At 41.1% G+C, this 19,831-nt stretch overlaps 1 protein-coding gene across 4 annotated transcripts in view; it reads left to right on the top strand.

Annotated features, from left to right (window-relative positions):
* NELL1 (neural EGFL like 1) overlaps nt 1-19,534 on the top strand; it is a 274,787-nt gene extending 255,253 nt beyond the window's left edge. For 2 of the 4 annotated variants that reach the window (XM_040068216.2, XM_040068214.2), the window contains 5 exons: nt 368-508; nt 8,924-9,117; nt 13,705-13,881; nt 16,088-16,312; nt 17,559-19,534. In XM_040068216.2, the coding sequence (XP_039924150.1) occupies nt 368-508; nt 8,924-9,117; nt 13,705-13,881; nt 16,088-16,312; nt 17,559-17,609 (788 nt within the window). In that variant the 3' untranslated portion in view covers nt 17,610-19,534. The remainder of the gene's footprint in view (nt 1-367; nt 509-8,923; nt 9,118-13,704; nt 13,882-16,087; nt 16,313-17,558) is intronic. The other 2 variants (XM_040068213.2, XM_040068215.2) reach the window with 2 other exon arrangements.
* The last annotated feature ends 297 nt before the right edge of the window (nt 19,535-19,831 follow it).

Here is a 19,831-nt window from a genome sequence, read left to right as displayed (position 1 = left end):
TGCAAGGCTTTGAATGTAATGTAATTTCTGAGTTTAAAAAGCAAACAAAAGCCCCCCGACAGGAACAGGGAGCAAAAAATCTGCATGTTTGGTTTGCATTTTCAACAAATCACGGTGCAAAAGAATGTCTTGTCTGTAACAGATTACATGATGTATTATTGTTATTTTTTATTGTTGTTATGTGAGTCATGCTTTAAATGTCTGTTGTTTGGAGCTGTAATAAACCTTGATCCATCTATTAAAGGAAATCTTTAAAAAAAACCTCCAAACCAATAAGATTAAAAAAAAAAAAAAAAAAAAAAATCCTACGGTACTGGTGTCAAAGGAAATTAATTTCCTGGCTGGCTTGTGTTTTTCTCTGAGGCAGATATTGATGAGTGTGCAGAGGGGATCATTGAGTGTCACAACCATTCACGCTGTGTTAACCTCCCAGGGTGGTACCACTGTGAGTGCAGAAGCGGTTTCCATGACAATGGAAGCTACTCTCCTTCCGGGGAGTCCTGTGGTGGTAAGCAATCATCAGCAGAGCCTTTTTTTCATTCCCCCCTTTCCTTGTGCATGGTGTTCCCCGAGTTCCCGGGTGTGTCAGGCCGGGATGGGGTGCACCGAGGGTGTCTGTCTGTCTGCACCCTCAGGGGCTCCCGCAGGAGGGACAGCCAGAGTGTGACCGTCTGCTCCGTCTGCCGGAGCACAGCGGCTCTGGAACCCGCGGTGAAAGTGGGCTTGCTGGGGAGCATGGCCGGCCACAAACGGGGAATGAATCCCATTCCAGTTCCAGGTTTCAGCAGAGTGGGGGTAGAAGGACGTATCTGTGGCATGTCTGGGGCGCCTCGGTTTGCTTGGTTTCCATTTTTCAGCATCTTCATCGTTTAATTTTTAGAGTTATGTGGGTAACATCAAATCCTCTATGTACCCATTTCCAAGAGCATGAACAGAGCGGGGTTTTTAATGGGTGCATAGGAGTTTGTCAGGTGTTTCTGTGGGAGGATGAAGGATGAGGCTCCTTGAGGAGTGAATGCTGGCTCCTTGCCCTCGAGTTCTTCCACCTTCTCAGTTATTTGCCTTATACGTAATTTCCATGTGGTATTTTACCAGGCGAGTTTAAAACTCTTTAGAAGGGATCCCGTTTTAAATTCCATAGAGGTACGGATCAGCTGGCTCCTAGTGTTATGTGCTTTCTTTGGAATTTCACTTACTTCATCTACTTAATCTCTAGTCTGTTATATGAGTTTCCTATAGAAGCTCTTCTCCTCCTTTTGTTTGGTTTTTTGGTGTTTTTTGTTTGTTTGTTTTTAATGCTGTAAATTTCATTTATCATGTCCATAACTTCAGAGGGTGTTTTCTGTGATTTCAGTCTATAAGGAAAATAACAATTTGTAACAAAAATATATGCATTTACTTGTAAAAAAGCATTCACATCTTTTATGAATTCTGACTTTTAGAAGTCCTTGGGATAAGGTAGTTTCAGAATTTTAAAATGCAGAGGAAGGATAATAATTTTCAAAGCAGTATTTTGCAGATTGTCCAGCTAAGCTAGCTTTTTCCACGTTGTCCTAAGCTGATGGGGAGCTCAATAAAATCACAGCAGTGAACTTCTTCAGAGGGTGTGGTTGTGTCAAAAATGGCAAATTTTTCAGCGTTCCATGATTCTGTAGATAAAATAGATGAAAGTCATGTATTTCTAAATGAATTCTCAAATGTTAAGAGTTCTCCTCTGGTGTATTTGAATGCTGTAAGATGAGTGATGAATTGAGCAATGCTGAAAATACCTTTTTTATGAGGAGTCAAAGCAGCATGACACAACCTTCAAAAAGCCCTGAGGCAAGAGGGGGCAGAGGCAGTTTTTAACATTTCTGGGGCTTTACTTGTGCTGCTCACACGGGGCGCCCCAAACCTCCTGTAGCTGATTTGGGGAGCAGAAGATCAGGAGCCAAGCTGATGTCAGGAGAAGACAGCCACACAGGCAGGAGTGTGGATGACCCCCAGGTGGGCTCAGCTGCTGGAAGGTCAGTATTGCTTGCACTGAACCACTGCTCAAGGGTTGGGCACTGCAAAAAGGAGCCCCAAAAGTTCTGTGCTCTGGTGGAGACTGGAGGAATGAGACTCCATGAAAACACACTGCCCTCGTTTTGACCTGCACAGCATGCTGGAAGTTTGTGAGGTGAGGTGCTCCTCTTGCCATATGCAAGTTGTAAACAGAATGTGAAATTAGTGGGGTTATTTTAATGAAATAGCTCCTCTGAGCCATCTGCTGCAGGCTACCAGTGAGGAAGAGAAATAAACCAGTTTGCTTCACCAGTACAATGAAATAAAATAACTAAAAATTAATTGGAAGACTCTGCTAGCCCATATTGACAAATTTCAAACTGTGATGTTTATTTTAAAATGCAACTAGGAATTGGGTACAGCAGAGAGAGAACACTGCACGTTCTAGCTAATATGTCACATGACAGAGCTTGTTTGCATGGTGGAGCATTTAGAGCCAGAACCGGTGTCTTTCACTCTGTCTCAGATAAAAGGGAGTTCATCTGCTTAGCAACAGTATTTTTTCCTGATGTGTTGTATACTGAATTTGTGTGCACAAGGTGGGTATGAGCCATTGTCTTTCAATGTGTTTTGAAACATTTCTTCTTCCTCCTTGAGGGGCAAACTTGCAGGAGAGCGATAAATAGGCTAAAAACAGAAGTAAAATAAGATGAAACCCTTTCCTACAAAATAATAACAATAAATACTACTGCTAATAATAGTAATAAAGAAAAGAAGATCACAAGACAGAGAGGGAGTACTCACCTCTGACAGACTGCCCAAAGCCCAGGCAGCCAGTTGCTTTTGTTGGACACAGTTATGTCCATATTGATGAACCCCTTTTCCCTCACGTTTGTGTAGGTGTTATGGAGCTGAGTCATTGCTTACGCTGCCTCTGCAGTGCTTGCAATACATTAAGAAGAATGGCATCTGTTTGGGAAGTGGGCTAGCTCAGTGCTTCTAAAGGCTGAATTCTCACTGACAAAGAGAAAACGGGGCAGTTTGTCACCTGGTGAGGGACAGTTGTGTAAATCAGCAGATGCGGCAGGGAAGGTCATAATATTGCACCAGAGCTGGGACAGCGAGGATGTGTGGCTTAGCCAGGCCCCTTCAAGACTGGGAAAATTCTTTTATTGCTCAAAAACTCAGCCAAAGACAGCTTTTATCAGGCATGTCAGCTTCATATAGTGATGGTGAGCGGGCTCAAATTAAGGGAATATAATTTGATTTCCCGCAGTAGTGTTTTTATGAGCCCCTGGTCTTTCACAATGTGTTATTAAGGATACTGCTCGCAGACAAAAGACAATTGCTGTATGAAGTTGCTACCAAAGTTTGCTTGGCAATTAGAACCTGTAGGCTACAGCCACTGTGTTGTTTGTTTGGTTGGTTTTAAATTTTGTATTAGGAGCTTTGCTGCAATCTGAGGTAAAGAAACAATAATACTTCATAGAGAGCGATGAGCTGTCGTGATACAGCATTTATGACTATCTACTGATAGAAAAATAAACCCAAAAACTCAAAGCAAATTGCGCTTTTCAGTCTCCATCCCTAAGTGAGATGCTTCCAGTCTGCAGAGCAGACTGTGCAGACCCCGGAGTGCAGATTTACCAATTCTGTTCTTTTTCATAATGATTTGTGTTTCTTGGTCCCTACACTGGGACTTAAATGCACAGAAGGAACAACAGCCAAGGCAGCAGTGTCTGTCAGGTTTTGTTTATATATATATTTTTTTTTCCTCTAAGAATCACTGCAAATTTTGTAGGGAAGCTTGACATGGATCCTCCTCCCACCAAATCCCTTTAGGATTCACCATTTATTCCAGCCTGAAGGGTAGTGTAGCTAGACCTCACTGCAGGATTCAAGTTGCTGGTTTGGGGAAATGAGAGCTGGAAAAAGGAAGGAATCAAGAGCTTGTGAAAGAAAACTCCACAGGTGTTAGTCCGCCACAAAAGTTGGGCGCAGCAGTGCTTGTGGGTCAAATCTGAAGGGACTTTAAATGTGTTCCTGAAGCTTTCATGTATTCCATAGTATACTACAGTGGTGTCTCTAATCCAGATTAGAAAGTGAAAGCAAAGGAGGTTAGCTTTTGTTTATTTTCCCCCCCTTTCTCTATCACACAAAAGGAAGACCTGTCCTTCAAAAATCTTCCCGTATGCCTGAGAATTACTTTCCTGTCTGTTGGTAGGGAAATGCTGTATAGGTAGAAAGGTTTGCATGTGGCACAGAGTATCCAAGACCAGCTAGAACCTCCTGTTTTGCAACTTTCTTCTGTTCAGCTCAAAGAATTTCTTAAAGTTCACAGTATCATAGTTGGCGTCAGTGGATTTTATCCTGTTAAATAAAGGTTCTCTTACTTTCCATCTAGTAAATTCTAATTTTTGTGTTCAGGCAGAAAGCTGAGTTACATGTCTTCAAGGTTACTCATTCTTGTATTTTTAGAAAGCTTTAGTAAATTCTTTGTTCAGAGTGTAATGCACTATGCACTGTTCTTTAATAGACTGTTATGTCTCTATAGAATAAAAGTACTATCATAAAATATTTCCTAGCTAAAAATGAATCTGTTTGGTGATATTTTTTTCAAAGACAACCCCAAATAACTTTGATTTAGAAAGAAGGCAAAAATCATTAAGTGACAAGTTGCCTGTGAAAAGTGATTTGTCAAAACAGTGTTTAGTTAACTTGTACATACATTTTTCACGTTTACAATATACTGTAATGCTTTAATGTACCATAGCAGTTTAAATTAGCACGTTAGTAAGGTTCTTTCTTCTGCAGCAGCTTACCACGATAATGCACCACGCTGCATGGCTTGCTTGCACACATTTATTAAGGTGCTGTGGAAAAGTCTTACAATTAAAACCTGAATAGCCTTGAAAACTAAGAAATGAAGTAGCTAGGGATTGATTTAAAATTTCAGTGAAACCAAGTTAATGAACTTGTGTTGATATGTACAGTCATGCTTGTCTTCTACCTGATTCAAATGCAGTGGCCGTGGGACCTCTCGTCATATCTGAGGCAAATTACTTCTCATTACAGCCAAAAAGGATGGAAAAGGAAATTGCGTCTCAGGGGATTATTTGCTTCCATTTTGATTCCCTTTTCTTGTCTGCCCACATTACTGTGCTATGCATGTACTTTGAGAGTGTATTGGAAATGAGCACATCTTGGGTGGTTTGTTTTCTTTCTTTCATCCACAAAACGTGACTTGATTGCTAAAATGTGTGTGTGGTCAGGTGCTTATGGCTGTGCATTCATTTATGGAAGCACTGTCTGGAGAGGCTGAAGAATGAAGATCTTGATCAGTTTTGTGAGGGTCAGCGGAGTCCCTTTGCTGCTGGCTGTGTTGTTGATAGCAAATTGTGTAAAGCTTTGCAGGACAAGCAAGTTTCTGCTCAAATGCGGGTGTTTCCACTACGTCCTCACCTCTTGAAAAGGGGCTGTCTGGAGAGGGGAAGGAAAGTTCTGCCGCTTCTGTTTGGGTTAATTAATAGTTTTTGCCACAGAGAACCTCAGTGTAATGGATAAAATTGCAAAATCCTATTTCAGGTGTGAAAAATCGGAGTATTTCCATAGGTTAGCAGGATACATGAAAGAATTAATCCCTCCAAATGTAAAGACAGATGTTTGGTTCTTGTCCTTTATATGTAGGAAAAGAATATGGCATCTCCTTGCCATTTCCAGTGCTCTTCAAGTGTTGCTTGATTTATAAATTAATATTTTATCTCCTTCCTACTTTGTGTTGTTATAATGGGAAATGAGTTTTGCCTTGCCCATCTTTAAATGTTCCAATTTTGGGCCCGCATCTTCTGAGAACAGTTGTGGGAAAGCAAATGAAACCTGATGGGACGTAAAGAATTTGGGCTAAGCAAGGGTGTGAATACTGCAAAAGTAAGCTAAATGCAAAAGTCTCATCATAGTTTTCACATTCACTAAGTTATTGCTTTGGACAACTGAACTAGGCTAATTTTTCAACACCTAAGTTGACACATGGATTCCAGTTGTTGAAGAGAAATTTCTCACTCAGTACAAGTGTTTTCTTTCATTCTTTGCAGAGCCATCTGCATGCTGATCTCACACTGGATGTGGCCACTTGATCTTCATTAAAATGAAATACTTTCTGTACCTGAGAGCTAACAGTGTGGGAGAATTTGGCTGGTATATTTTACCTTCCCCACCCCCCCCAGTCTGGTTTAAGGCTGATGAAGGAGGGACAGGGACAAAAACATGTTATGTTTATAACTTTTTTCTCTCAAGTTACTGGGAACATCGTCTTTGTTCGGACTTTAGGAAATGCAGTCAACGATGACAAAAAAACTGCCACAGGGATTTTCTCAGAAAATTAGTTCTGTTAAAAGTTCAGCTGAAAATTGAGTGCAGTGTCCAAGCCTTTTATATCCGATTAATGACTAAAACTTCTAACTAATAATAAATTCTAAATAAAGAAATAATGAACTATTATTTGCATGAAGAACCAAAAAGTCATGCAGCAGTTAGGAATTTATGTTATGTTTACTTTGATTCTTTGTCAAGAGTCTCCCACTTAACAGTTCGGGCTGCTCTTAGTGGGGACACCCTTTTTATGTGTGCAAAATGGAGAACAGCAGCAGAGGTGCATAAATAGGGAGTTCTTCCCTTCTGCATATGTAGAGGAGATGAAGATGGCTTTGTGTGAACAGGTCTGCACTACTGAGAACATGAATAATGTTAGTTTCCATAATTGCTAACATCTGGCTTTCCATAAATCTGTTAAATTACATTGAAACAGAATTAGATTTCAGTGTCATAAGTATAGCAATTAAATGCAGCTCTGTAGGCAATAGGGCTTAATATTCATCTGTGAAATCCTTTTAGTTTTGAACTGTGAAAGCTACCCTTCTAATCTGCGCTGTTACTCTACTACATCCCATACAGATTACAGTCAAGAAGTTCTTAATGTGGTAGGGAAGACAATATTGATGATGCTTTTTGAAACCACCAAAGGCAAAGTGAATGCTTCATTTTTACCTTTGTTTTCAACAAAAAAAAAAATCTAAGTCAAAGTCTGTTGAAAGGAAAATGGGATATCTTTAAGAATGTTTTAAGTTTTACAGTAGCTATTTGGATATAATTTGTTTGATACCAGTTCATTCATAGTTCTCTTCATGTCAGTCTTCATGCTTTTTGCTTCCTGCAGTACTCTGGCACTCGTTAAACAATGAACTACAAGTTTTAATTTTTTTTACTGCTGCACCTTTTTCACCACCAGCAGTGAATATTTCGAGTACTCAGTTATAGGTAAGTTGTTCTCTGGTAGAGCAATAACGTTCTTTCTGGCAATTAAGACTTTCAGGACAGTAAAATGCACCGTTTTTAGGCAAGTCTGAGCGACAAGCAATTGAATCATGCTGTCAGGCCACTGGGGACATTTCTTGCAAAAGACTGGCCCACAGGGTAGCCCAGGAGTTACGCCCTGTAAGCTTTCCTGTGGATCCGTAAGCTTCCCTTTGGATTGGTAAGCACAACAAGGAACAGTCATTTCCACTTGTTCCTGAAGTATTTGTGAATTGAAATCAGGAATTGTAGTATCCAGACCAGATTGAATTTAGTCATTTGATTCTTATAAGGAGTTTCCTTCAACAGAATGAGAGAATTCTTAGTCTTTTTAAGTCAGGATATTTTGAGGTGTTAACTCATGAATTTGTGGCTCTTGTCCAAAAGGTAAGGCCACTGGACACCACATCCCACCTAAATTAGATTTCAGGTAACTCTAGTTTGTTAATTCTTTTGACTTTGTTGATTTAGAGAGAAGTTTAAAAGTGTACTGCTGGGTAATACTGAACAGTTAAAATTTCACCCTGGCAATAAGGTTATTTCTTATGATAAGCATATTCTTCCTTGTAATTTCTGAATTTATCTAGTACTGTTCTGGAAATATCATGACAGAAACCATCACATGCTTCTAAAGGATTTTCTTTTCCACCCTTCCTCCTATTGTTGGTTACAGTTTTCATTGTTCGTTTGGGAATGAAAGAGACCCACCAGTTTACTGGTGTTTCATCTGGACAATTTGTCAATATATTGTTCAAGAAAAGTCCAAAGTTATTGTCCAAAAGAAACACCAATTTTAACAATGTGCTTAAAACCTAATAGCTTTCATTGCAAGAAATAGAACACCGCATGAGCTCCCTAGATAAATTCATATTGAATAATTATATTTTACCCTCCAAAAGCAAATTTAATGGGATACTGTAATCCACTTTCTCTGGTGTATAATGATTTTCTCTTGTCACCTATTCTTTGTGTCATTGCTAAAGCATACTGCATAGCTTTAAGACTTTTTTGACTTTTTTTTGTGTGTGTGTGTATCAGGTGCCTCTGAGTTATTTTTATTTCTTTTTTTTTTTTTTTTTTTTCTTTTTCAATTCATTTATACCTTCCAGCAATGGGAAAAGGACGCAACTGACTGGTTTTAGTATGGGGAATCCTGCTTATGCTAGGAAATTATGAAGGATAACGCACTCCTGTTTTGATGTAAAACCCAGGACAGAGAGTGGTCTAGTTAACAGCAAGTCACTCTCGCTCTCTAGTTTGCAGCCACTGGGAAATGAGTGTGCACCCTTATCTGAAGGTTCAGGTTTGTCACTGATATGTGGTTCCACTGAGGTGCCTCAGAGTCAGCATTTGCAATTCAGCCTGGTGGAGATAGTGTAAGGGTTCTTTGTAGAATCAAAATAAATGCTGAAGGATAACCTAAAAACCATCAGTGCGTGAAGACTATCAAGTAAATATGGAGGATATAGAGAGGGAATGCACCCTCATCCACCAGTGAGGCAGAATAAGCAATAATTACTGAATGCAGAAATAAAACTTGCCCCGTGAAAAACGTGCCCGCAGATTTAATGAATCCGCTGTTTTGCAGATGTCGATGAGTGTGCCTTAAAGATCCACACCTGTTGGAATGATTCAGCCTGTGTGAACCTGGCAGGAGGCTTTGACTGCCTCTGTCCCTCCGGGCCCTCTTGCACTGGAGACTGTCCCCACGAAGGTGGCCTCAAGCGGAATGGGCAGGTGTGGACGCTGAGAGAGGACAGATGCTCCGTTTGCTCCTGCAAGGTGAGATCCAGCTGCCTTGGGGATCAGGAGTCCTTTAATTTCTCATGTCAGAAACCCAGTATTGTGCTGCTGCTGTCTTTGGCAAAACTGTTAGCCTAACCTCGAGGCACTGAGGCAAAAGGTAAGCGGTGCTGTGGACACTGAAGCTGGGATCGGATATTCTTCTGGGAGGGCACTGGTTTTCTTAATTTACACAACCACACATGTAACTGAGTAATGGCTCACCCTGTGGGCCGGAGAATTTCAGTGTGCCTTGAAGAGGGTCTTGCACTGCCCTTTAACACAGTGTGCAGGGTCCAGCACGCTTACTGGAAATGCTGAAAAGTGATTTTAATTTCTCTTCCCTACAAATATGCATCTCTCAGCACTGAGGTCAGCCCACGCCCTGTTGGCCGTGTTTCCCTTTGCTTGGGATACATTTGAATTAGCTGTGTGAGAAGAAAGGTCTGAGCGTGAGTCAAAGGTCAGAAGAGCCAGCAACAGGCACCTGATTTCCTCAGAGTGAAGCAGGGTGGAGGCCAGCTTTTACCTTGGCTGTGTTGGCAGGTCTCCCACTCGAGCAGTGCATCTCTCTCTGCTTGTCTGGCATCAATGGATGCACCTTAAAGAGTTAATATTTAGATCAGGGTCAGGGGATTTTGTTGCTTCTTATTTTTTTTGCCCCCTTCCCTCCCCCCGGAAATGACTTGTGGGGTTTTTTTTTGTTCTTGGTATGGTAACCAAGTTAGAAGAACATTTAGCTCTGCTTTCATGATTTTCACTAGCTAACAGAGGAATGCTCTCTTTGAAATCAGAAGAATTTTAGAAACACCTCGATCCGGGAAGTGGTTGGTCTTTTATGGTCACTTTGACCTGCTTTGTTCCTAGCGTGGGTAAAGCTGTCCAAAGGCACAGCAGAGCACTATAGGCCCATACAGGAGGAGTTCAAGTAAAATTAGGTTTTGGCCTCTGCCGGAAGCTGAAGATGGAGCATGGGAATTGGCCCCCATATCTCAGTACTTGGGAGCCAGAGAAGCGTGAGAGGGTTTGAGGGGGAACAAAGGGAAAAGAGGTGTTTTGAAGTTGCAAGAAGCTGAAAGCCTCATCTCTTCTGCTTTGCAGTGGTGTAGCAGAAGGAAAAATTAAGACTTCAGAGTGAATACAGCCTAAAAAGTACGCTGCTGGTTTGGGCTCAGTAGGGAATATGTTCTTGTTAGTTGCTGTAATTTTTACTTCAAGTAGCCTCCAGCTCCCTGAAACTCCTCCTTTCAGAAGCTGAAGTGTACAACTTTACTGAATATATATCAAGCTTTTATGGTAATCTTGGGGAACTGGCAAGCTTATGAAAGGATTTCCAGTCAACAGAATAAGCAGTTTAATATATGTGAAGACATCTGGTCTGCCTTTGCAGAATTATAACTATTAGTATTCACATTTTAGATTGCTTGCAATTTGTTTCATTTGCCATTTCTCATTGCATGTATTTCTTACGTTGAATGTTCTTACCAGTATGTGGAAATACAGAAATGATTAACTAGTACATAGTTTAAACTGAGCCTGACACTGTTGTTATGACTCTTACTCTGTGTCATCCTCACTTCACTTTTTCCATCTGTGAATTAACATTTGCATTTAATTTCTTTCCAGTAGCTGCCTGTTTCAAGAGCAAATTCTTGTCTATGGAGCAGGGAAAAACAGGAAGAGCTCCTCATATATCATATCCTGGGCAGAATGTAAAGTCTTCACTCAGTGTTTATCAAAATGCATTTTTATACGTCCTGAGGGCTTCCAATACAGCAGACTACTTCTCAAATCTCTCCCTGTCGTGCAGTTCATGGAGAACTGGCCCTACTTGATCTTTTGCAGCCTGGTCAGTTTGCAGTGAGGAAAAGAGCAGAATGTAACTCAGTCACCCCTTACACTACTTACTCAGACTTTGCAATGATCCTACTTTCTTGTTTGATCCAGAAGGCAAATCAGCATGTCAGTTTTGAAATGAAACTGGCTTTTCTTTTGCTATAGTTATTCTGGCAAAGGACAGGTCGATATATTTTGTGCATTGGCTGAAACACGTAGTTGCCATCTCTAAAACATTTTAACCCACAATCTGGTGCAAAGGAAATGAAATACATTGATGTTACTTAATGAACTTCAAAGCTATTTGTCAAGAAGAATACTATGGAATATAGGAAATGATATTGCTTCATTTCTATAATGAAGCAAAGTGTCATTACTGGAAGCACAGGTTAAGTGTTTCACTGGACCCAGTGTCTTCAAACCATTCTTGTCCATCTAAATGTACATAAAGTTTAGAAAAATCATAAATTCTCAAAACTCTAATTTAACATTGCAGTGTATTTGCAGTGTTCAAGTATAACATTACTTAAGTATATTTGACCTGTCTTGTATAGGCACTTTTCTGAACTAATGTGGATTTAACAGACTATCAGATTTAAGGCTGGCAGAATTTGGGGTGGGAAGCTGTTGTGCTCTCATGAAAAAAGCAAAACCGGGCTGTGATGAGAACAATTTTATGTTCGTACCTCTGATGCTTTTGAAGAATGTAGAATGGATTCAGTGAGGAAGGAGGGAAGGAAGAGTTAGTAATAAGATGCTGTGTGTTATTACTCACCTAAAGAAAATAGGGTTTTCTGTAAATATTTCTCAGTTTTCTATGTGTTTCTCAGGGCTACTGCTGAGCTGCAAAGATGTATGTGGGTAGTGCAGCTCGTGGGGCTTTGTGTCACTGCGGTACAAGGATAAAAATGTTCTTTTGAAAGGTGTAGAGCTGATGAGTTTGTACACAAAACACAGATGCTTAGAGACGAAACAGAGTAGCAGTGTACTATGATTACCAAAAGTTCTCTGGCCAAATCAGCAGGTCTTTTCAGTGCTCTGAAATATGGAGAGTAAAGGCAAGGTGAAACGTGCTCAGGGAAGCACAGAATTGCCAGCAGTGTCACCAGGCAAAAGGGGAATTTTGAAAACTGATCTCGAGAGTTTAGAAACTGAATTGCATTTAAGCAGACAGGCTGTTGTTAGCCACTGTTAACCAGCTCAGAAGAGCAGAGGCTGCCATGGTCCCTGGGTTCCCTGGGTTCCTGTCCCATGCCTGGAGCATCAGGAGCTGCTGGGCTAAGCTGGCTTTTGACATGCAGCTGGACCTGGCCAAACCCACAGCTAAGGAAATGGGCTGCTGCCATTCTTCTTCATTCTTCTGCGATTCACTCAGACTGCTGAGTGAGGATGAAGTTTGTTTATCCCTCCTCCCGCAGCTCAAGTGGCAGTCTGGCCACCAGTACAGAATTCTTACCTTAGTCTGATACAAGGCTGAACAAAGCTTGTCGAGTAACGCATGCCCTGCAGCTGGCAAAAGCGGTTCAGATCCTTGTTAACCTGGCATGTTTTCTGCTTTCTCGTAATTTTGTGTCATCTTCAGCTTTGCTAGGCATAAGAAATAATGATAATTATTTTTACAATAGCAAGGAATATTCTAATCCACTCAAGACCGCGATGAAATGCAGCAGTGATGCTGAACTGACGCTACACACGGTGCTTCCCTGATGGTGATTTTGTACATGTTGCATGGAGGACAAGACTGTCTTTGCTTGAAAACAGGAATCAAACCCTGGTTCCTACACGAGGCCATAACCAGTGAACCTCCCCCTGCTGCAAGCTGAGCAACTCCTGGCAGCGGGGGCTAGAACAAGATGAGCTTTAGTGTCCCTTCCAACCCCAGCCATTCTGTGATCCTTCGCTCTGCTTATGGCTGTTTTGTCTGCCTGTGGAAAAGACATCCTGGGCTGCACTCACTCTTATTAGAAATAAGCTTTATTTCAAGGATCAGAGGAAATAAATTCCCTTGTGTTGAAAGGTGTTCCTATATTTGGTGGCAATGAAATTTTCTTCCTTACATCAGATAATAAACTGAGAACAGAGTTCCCATGAGGCTAGGAAAAACTGCAGGGAAATGGATGGAGTTGCTTTAGGAATTGTATAGTTGTGATCCAAGGCAGAGCGTAGCTTTATCCAGGCCCTCTGTAATGCATGCATTGAGTTATAATGAATGATGGTAAGTTCTTTTATCTTTAAGCTGGTGTACTGTAGGTCCAGGTGTGGGGCAGACACAGGTCAGAATAAAGAACAATTAGTGCTACTGTGATTGTGCCGTATTTTGTTCTGATTAAGTTAAAGGGACCACCTTTATTCAACTTATTTTCTTCACAGTGGTACATTCAGTCAAAATAGTGCTAAATAAATATTATATGTATTAGAGTGGCAGATTCTTGAAGGGTTTGTTGATGTAACCAATGAGATATGAAATTGCTTCACTGTATTTCACTGAGGTACTGACTGCTTCTAAATTCAGTTGGCTGGAGACAGAAAAAGAGTGTTCTCAGTTTCAGACAGAACTGGATCCGTGCACTTACAGAAAGCGGGATAGGACTGCTGTGACAGGCAAGATCCAGCCCTTAGTGGCGTGGAGCAGACTAAGAAATAAATATTTCCTGACAAGCCAAAGGCGTGCCCTTCGAGGCACACGCCCTGTGTTACCCGGGTGTCTGTCTGGCAGTTTGTGGGTGACGCCGGGGCCGTGTGTCCTCGCAGGACGGGAGGATCTTCTGCCGGAGAACCGCCTGTGACTGCCGGAGCCCCAGCGCTGACCTCTTCTGCTGCCCCGAGTGCGACACGCGCGTCACCAGCCAGTGCCTCGACCAGACCGGCCACAAGCTCTACCGCAGCGGGGACAACTGGACCTACAGCTGCCAGCAGTGCCGCTGCCTGGTACGAGCAAAGCACTTGGGATAGGAGTAAGAATTACACGGTGTCGCGTTTTGCCTTCTTTCTTCCAGGGTGGGGATTAAATGAGCGAGATGGTGTTTCGTGTTCGGACTCCGATGTTTATTGATTCTTATCTCTGTTACAGTCTCACAAGCCATGAGTGCTACAGCACGTCTAGCTAACAAACTAAGAATGCCCCTATCTCTCTCTCTCTACAAGGCCTTTTAATGATAAGCTGTCCAATTAAGAAATGACACCTAAATAACCATCCATGGCCCGCAACATGGAGTTTTCTATCCAATTATAAAATACCACCCAGACCCAGGAAGAAGAATGTGAAAAAGAAGGACTCAGCCTCTGCCCTAAAACCTCCATCTTGCTTTATATATATAATTGCTATATTCTAAACCCTTAAACTCCGTGTTTTCCACCCTGTGCTATCACACACATCTATTTAAACCACACACCCACAATCCCAGTGCTGTCACTCAATTTTGGAAGCTGTTCCACGGCCTCAGGTCAATGCAGTGTTTGCCTGGGGGTCAGTGCCTGTCAGCACAGAGAGCCTGGAATTCTCAGTGCCCAGGGTTCCAACAATAAGGATTATGATTTTTAGTGAAGCAGACCAGGAGGCAGGCTCATGGCTCTTTCTTCACCTTCTTTTCAGGCTGGGGATGGTGGCAAAGCTCTTACAAAGCCCTAGGGAACTGAAAGCTACACCATCAGCTTTCGTCTTGCTGCTGAATAAGTAGGTCTAACGAGAAAAACTGAAAGCTTGGAAGTCTCGACGCTATATTAATTTTAGCATTAGTCTGCTTTTGAGAACTTATTTATGAGGTTGTCTGATCTTTTGATGACTTTTTCAAACCTTTTATGCATGTAATGGAGTTGGCTGGAGAAGTTTCAGTTTTTAATTATATCTGGTGGGCCTGTCTTGTCAAAAGGAACAATAAATTTATTTATTGATTTATTTGAATTCTGCAAATCTGGAAACATGGAGTGCCAGTGCCACTGTACAAATTAGAAAAAAAAAATTAACCAAATAAAGAGGGAAAAAGAGGACTGAAATTACTAGAAAAACATACAAAATAATGAACGCTTATTTTCTCATTAGACATTATAGATATTTCCCTTTAAGTTTTAGATTTTCCATAGATGTACCAATTAGTGCATCAATGAAGTTCATTAAAATTATCAGTTTTCCATTTATAGCTGTCTGTATAACACAGTCTCTATAAATGTTACTAATCAAGAGGTGTCTGAGCATCAGGATGGAAATTACATTTGAAGCTAAGTTACCGTCATGAGGCAATTATCCATAATGCACAGAGTAAGTATCGAGGTTGTGGCTTGCAGTTTCTTGCTTAATTTTATGATTGGGCTAACAGCCAGAGCTGTAAGACAGTGATGCCCTAAATCAGGGTTGTGTGTAAGGTTCTGTGCAGTGTGTGATGTTCTCAGCATCTGGAGTGTTTACAGAGCAGTGTAGTGCAAGTTACTGAAGACCTTTCCAGGTTAAATTTAGACACACAGAGAAATACTCTGCAGAAGTGACCTGATGTTTCTGTCTTCCTCATGTCTCTACCCACTAAACTGCTTCAGTTTGGTGGTTTTTTAAATAAAAATATTAATAAAATAAAAATAAGTAAATAATGGAGTAAAGTGAGTCAGTGGAACACGAATGGTATTGCTCTGACCGTTCCTTTAGGAGCTGACAGTGAAGTTGATATAGGCGGTTGCTACTTTGATCGATGTTCAGTGCTTCTCCAGTGTACTAACCTACACCTATCTGCAGTGTTAATTTTTTGTTTAAATGCCTGCCGTGATCCTGCAGAGGTGTTTATGTGACTAGGAGCAGAAAGAGTGCATGAGTCTGCAAGGCAATCACAGCAAAAATTATCATTTGCAGAAAATATTGGTACCCAGTATTTAACCCTGCCTTCAAAAACCCCAAAGGACTCCGGTTCTCCTGCGATGATGATGACAGTGTTGTTGTTTAGTCAGGAATCAACCAAATGATAATCTGCTACATTTAGGAAACTTCACCCCAATATTCAAACATGTATTTGTGTGATCAGCCAAACCATGGTCTGAACCATACAGTTTATTGTGATTTTGGCAAAACAATGTTTTTCCATTCAAAAGGCTGCAGAGTTTCTTGTTGGTTCATAAATGGCAAGCTTGATGACATTTGCTTCAATATTTAAAGGAAGGAGAGGTGGATTGTTGGCCTCTTCAGTGCCCGACCCTGAACTGCGAGTACACAGCCATCTCAGAAGGAGAGTGCTGTCCTCACTGTGTCAGTGACCCCTGCCTGGCTGACAACATCACCTATGACATCAGGAAAACCTGTCCGGATGGCTATGGAATCACGAGGCTCAGCGGCGCTGTATGGACGATGGCGGGATCTCCCTGTACGACCTGCAAATGCAAGGTACGATGGGCAGGTGGAGCGGTCATGGAATGTACATGATAAAATCAGGGTCCTGTTCTGCCCCTGGAGGCTCACATGAAGGTCTTGGGGAAGAAAATGAGACCTGAGGGCCTGCAGAAAAACCATGTGTTTTCTGTCTGGCAGAGTAGAAGCGAAACAATTCTCTCCTTGTTGAAAATGTTGAGCGCAGATATGTTAATGTCCTAATGCAACTTTCAGACATTCTCTTGAAGTGCCCTTCAGGCATTCTCAGTATGAGTCAAGGGTAACATTTCAATAATTACCTAGTGTGGATGTTCATGAAAATGTGTATTACAGAGCTGGTAAGCTGAGGCAAAAACACTAATATAAACGTTTCACCGGCAAGTACGCAAGTAAAAAGGCGTTGCAGCTCCGAGATAAAGGCACTCCCACAATAGCGATGGCAAGGGAATGTCATGGTTTCTGTTCCCTGATCTCATCAAGATGTAATTAATCCAGTGGCTCTCATGCAGGAGTGCAGTCTATTTCCCTTGCTTTGTGCAGCGATGATCCCACTGTGCTAATATCAGAATTATGAAAATGTTGTTTTGGGTTATATAAAATGTTCTTCTGTTCGCTCTGGGAGAGAAAGCTATTGCCCCAGGGCTTTAAATTACTGAAGGTAGCTTTTCTGCCATTCTTTTGAGGTCTCTTTTCTGTAGATTTTTGACGGATTAAAAAACAAAAAAGAAAAGTAAAACCAAAATGCTTCTTTGGGCTTCTAGTAGTTGCTGTACTTTTTTCTTATTGCATAAGATAGCTTTATAAATGACTGTATAGTTAGAAGAAGGTGCTTAACAATAGATTAAATTCCAAAGATGTATGGTGTTTATGTTGCCCCCGTCTCCTCCATCTCTGCCATGAGCCAAGAACCTGAAGTGTCTGCTAATTTCAGACAAGCAGAAAGCTTCCTTGTGTGGATCACATCAAAGTTCTCTCCATTAACTTTCTTGCATGAGAGAAGAATCCACTCCCCTGCTGCCATTGCCGTGCTGTATTTTATTATGGGGACCACGTCCAGGTTTCGGGTTCCTGTGGTAGCTCAGGCCAATTGAGTACCCTCTGGCAAAGCCGTGATGAAAGCGCCAGCGCTGGGGGCAATGCCGACACCCTGGATGCTGGGGACAGGTGTTTTTAGGTGTTAGATGTGTCAGGGACGCACCCATCTCTGCATGCCAGCAGCCCTTTGCTCCCTGTGACCTGTCCTGCTTGTTTGTCTGTGCAGAATGGGAATGTCTGCTGCTCGGTGGATTTAGAGTGTCTCAACAATAACTGACCCGGTCAGACCGGACTGTGCGAGGGAGGAGAACTGCTGGAGCTAACACCTGAGAGGAGGCCGTGGGCACTGGCGTTTTGTACAACAGACAATTACCAAAGTCTCCGAGCGAGGAAGATGTTTGGGAGTTGCCTTTGGGACCTGTCACTACGCTCATCCTTGCTAGCCTTGTCCAGGGCGACTTCCAGTACAGCGCATAGAGATCAGTGGTTGCTACGAGTTTTCAGTGTTGTAAATGACACACCTTTCCTGTCAAGAAATTTGCAAATATGTTTAAATTATTTCCATGGGTAATACTAATGCTGTATTTTTGGTTTAATTTGTGTATTGGCAACATTGATAGGATTCAGCTCTTCTTACTTTGAATCTAGATTTTACAGATAAGACAGCCTGTTGTGATTTTGTCCCATGAGATCACATACTTGGTTCCAAGGTCCCTGTTAGATGTATTTATGAAAATATGTATGTATGTACAGTCAGATTGCATAGTACTTATATTTCACAGCTGTCCAACATTTTAAAGCATTCGGAGGTGTGGACAAAGTGAAAGTAATCAAAATAAGTCTGTCTTAAACTATAACATTAAATGCCATGAACTGAATGAAATGGCAGAATAAGCACTTTCTTCTCCCAACATGCAGAGCAGCGACGAGACTTCTGTAGTGAGAAATGGAACTGAAACCACATCCCACTGCTAATTCAACACATATTCGAGAAGGAATCACCGGTCATTATCAGTATTCTGTTGAGCATAATTCCTCTGGATTATACAGCACTAAAACAGTCAGAGACCCTTAGGGTGATATCGTTTGAGTATAGTTTAAGTTAAGCATAGTATAGTTTAATTTAAGGATAATATAGTTTAAGTTGAGTAAGGTTAGAATTTGCTTGCATTTGTAGCATCATTGATGAGTTCAGAACTTTTCCTCTTTTGTGTTTACAGTGATAGCGATGTCCATCATCCTCAGTCACTGCTGCCATAGTGACAAAGTTGCAGAGACACCTGTTCCAGCCACGTGAAGGGCAGGGGACCTTAATGCTTGGTAATTTCCATTGCCAACAGCTCAGAAACAGATTTTATCTTTTCATATTTTATGACATTCAAAAATACTTAAATTTTCTGCGTTGTTGAGGACCTAAGTTTAGACAGGAATTTAAATCAAGAGTCTTAGCCCTATATGGAGGTTAGAGCTTAGATTCTCTTCAGCTAATGTGGATTTTTTTCATGAGGCTAGAAAGTTTGTGGCATTAGAACAAGAATATATTTCTATGGCGATGCATCTACAGCTTAAATGTCACAATTTTAATGTGCTGTTGTGTTTTGTTCTGCTCATTTGTGTAGTGTTTTTTGGTTTTTATCTCTGTTTATTTAATTAAACACACCGAATACATGGAAAAGATTGCAGAAATAAGTATAGTGGCTACGGTTTGGAAAGTCTACATTTGTGAGTTCTTCATAGTTTCATGCAGAAAATGTGAAACTGATTAATAAGAAAGAAGTGTTGACTATACAGTGAAAATATTAATTGTCTTTTAAATGAGGTACTATTATAAGGGGACAGTGGCAAAGAATATAAAATTACTTTCAGTCACTCAGATAACTTTATTCCAATTTTTTAAACAGGTTTTGTTTTAGTTAACAGCTTTGTGTGGTACAGTTAAATTTATTTTCTTAAAATGCCCCCGTCATTTTCAGCTAATAATGTATCGACTCTATTTGCATTGCCCTGATGATTGTATAATAAGGGAAAGAGTTGTGTTTTATATGATACTCAAAGGATGTTTGTAAATCATAATGTCAGCTCATTTTGTATATCACATTGTAAAACCCAATGGTAATTCAGTTGGATAAGATACCCAGTGGGCTGAGCTATGAAGGGGAATGATTTAAAATTTGTGGGCATCTAAATAAACTCCTATGTACAGATTGCTTTCCCTTAGTTTTATTAGCAGGGTTCTAAAACACTGATCGATGTCCTCTCCAGCTTGAACTCATGGTGTTGCAGAAAAGCAGAAAAAGTGTTTGCCCAGAGCTGTAGCATCAGAGTGGTAAGAAATATGTCATTTATACTCTGGCAGAATCAGATATTGCAGTCTGTCATACTGAATTTCTGAAGCTCTGTAAACGGATTAAAGGCATTGCAGGCTCTGAAAATCACTCCCTTTTACCTTGCAGTGGAGAAGCCCTTTCCCTGGATGCCTTCTGGAAGCTCCAGACGTGG

The sequence above is a fragment of the Hirundo rustica genome, chromosome 6 (assembly GCF_015227805.2).
Source record: "Hirundo rustica isolate bHirRus1 chromosome 6, bHirRus1.pri.v3, whole genome shotgun sequence".
In the NCBI taxonomy this organism is placed as follows: domain Eukaryota; kingdom Metazoa; phylum Chordata; class Aves; order Passeriformes; family Hirundinidae; genus Hirundo; species Hirundo rustica.
Note: the sequence above shows the minus strand (reverse complement) of the source record. Positions and strands in the feature narration are given on the sequence as shown.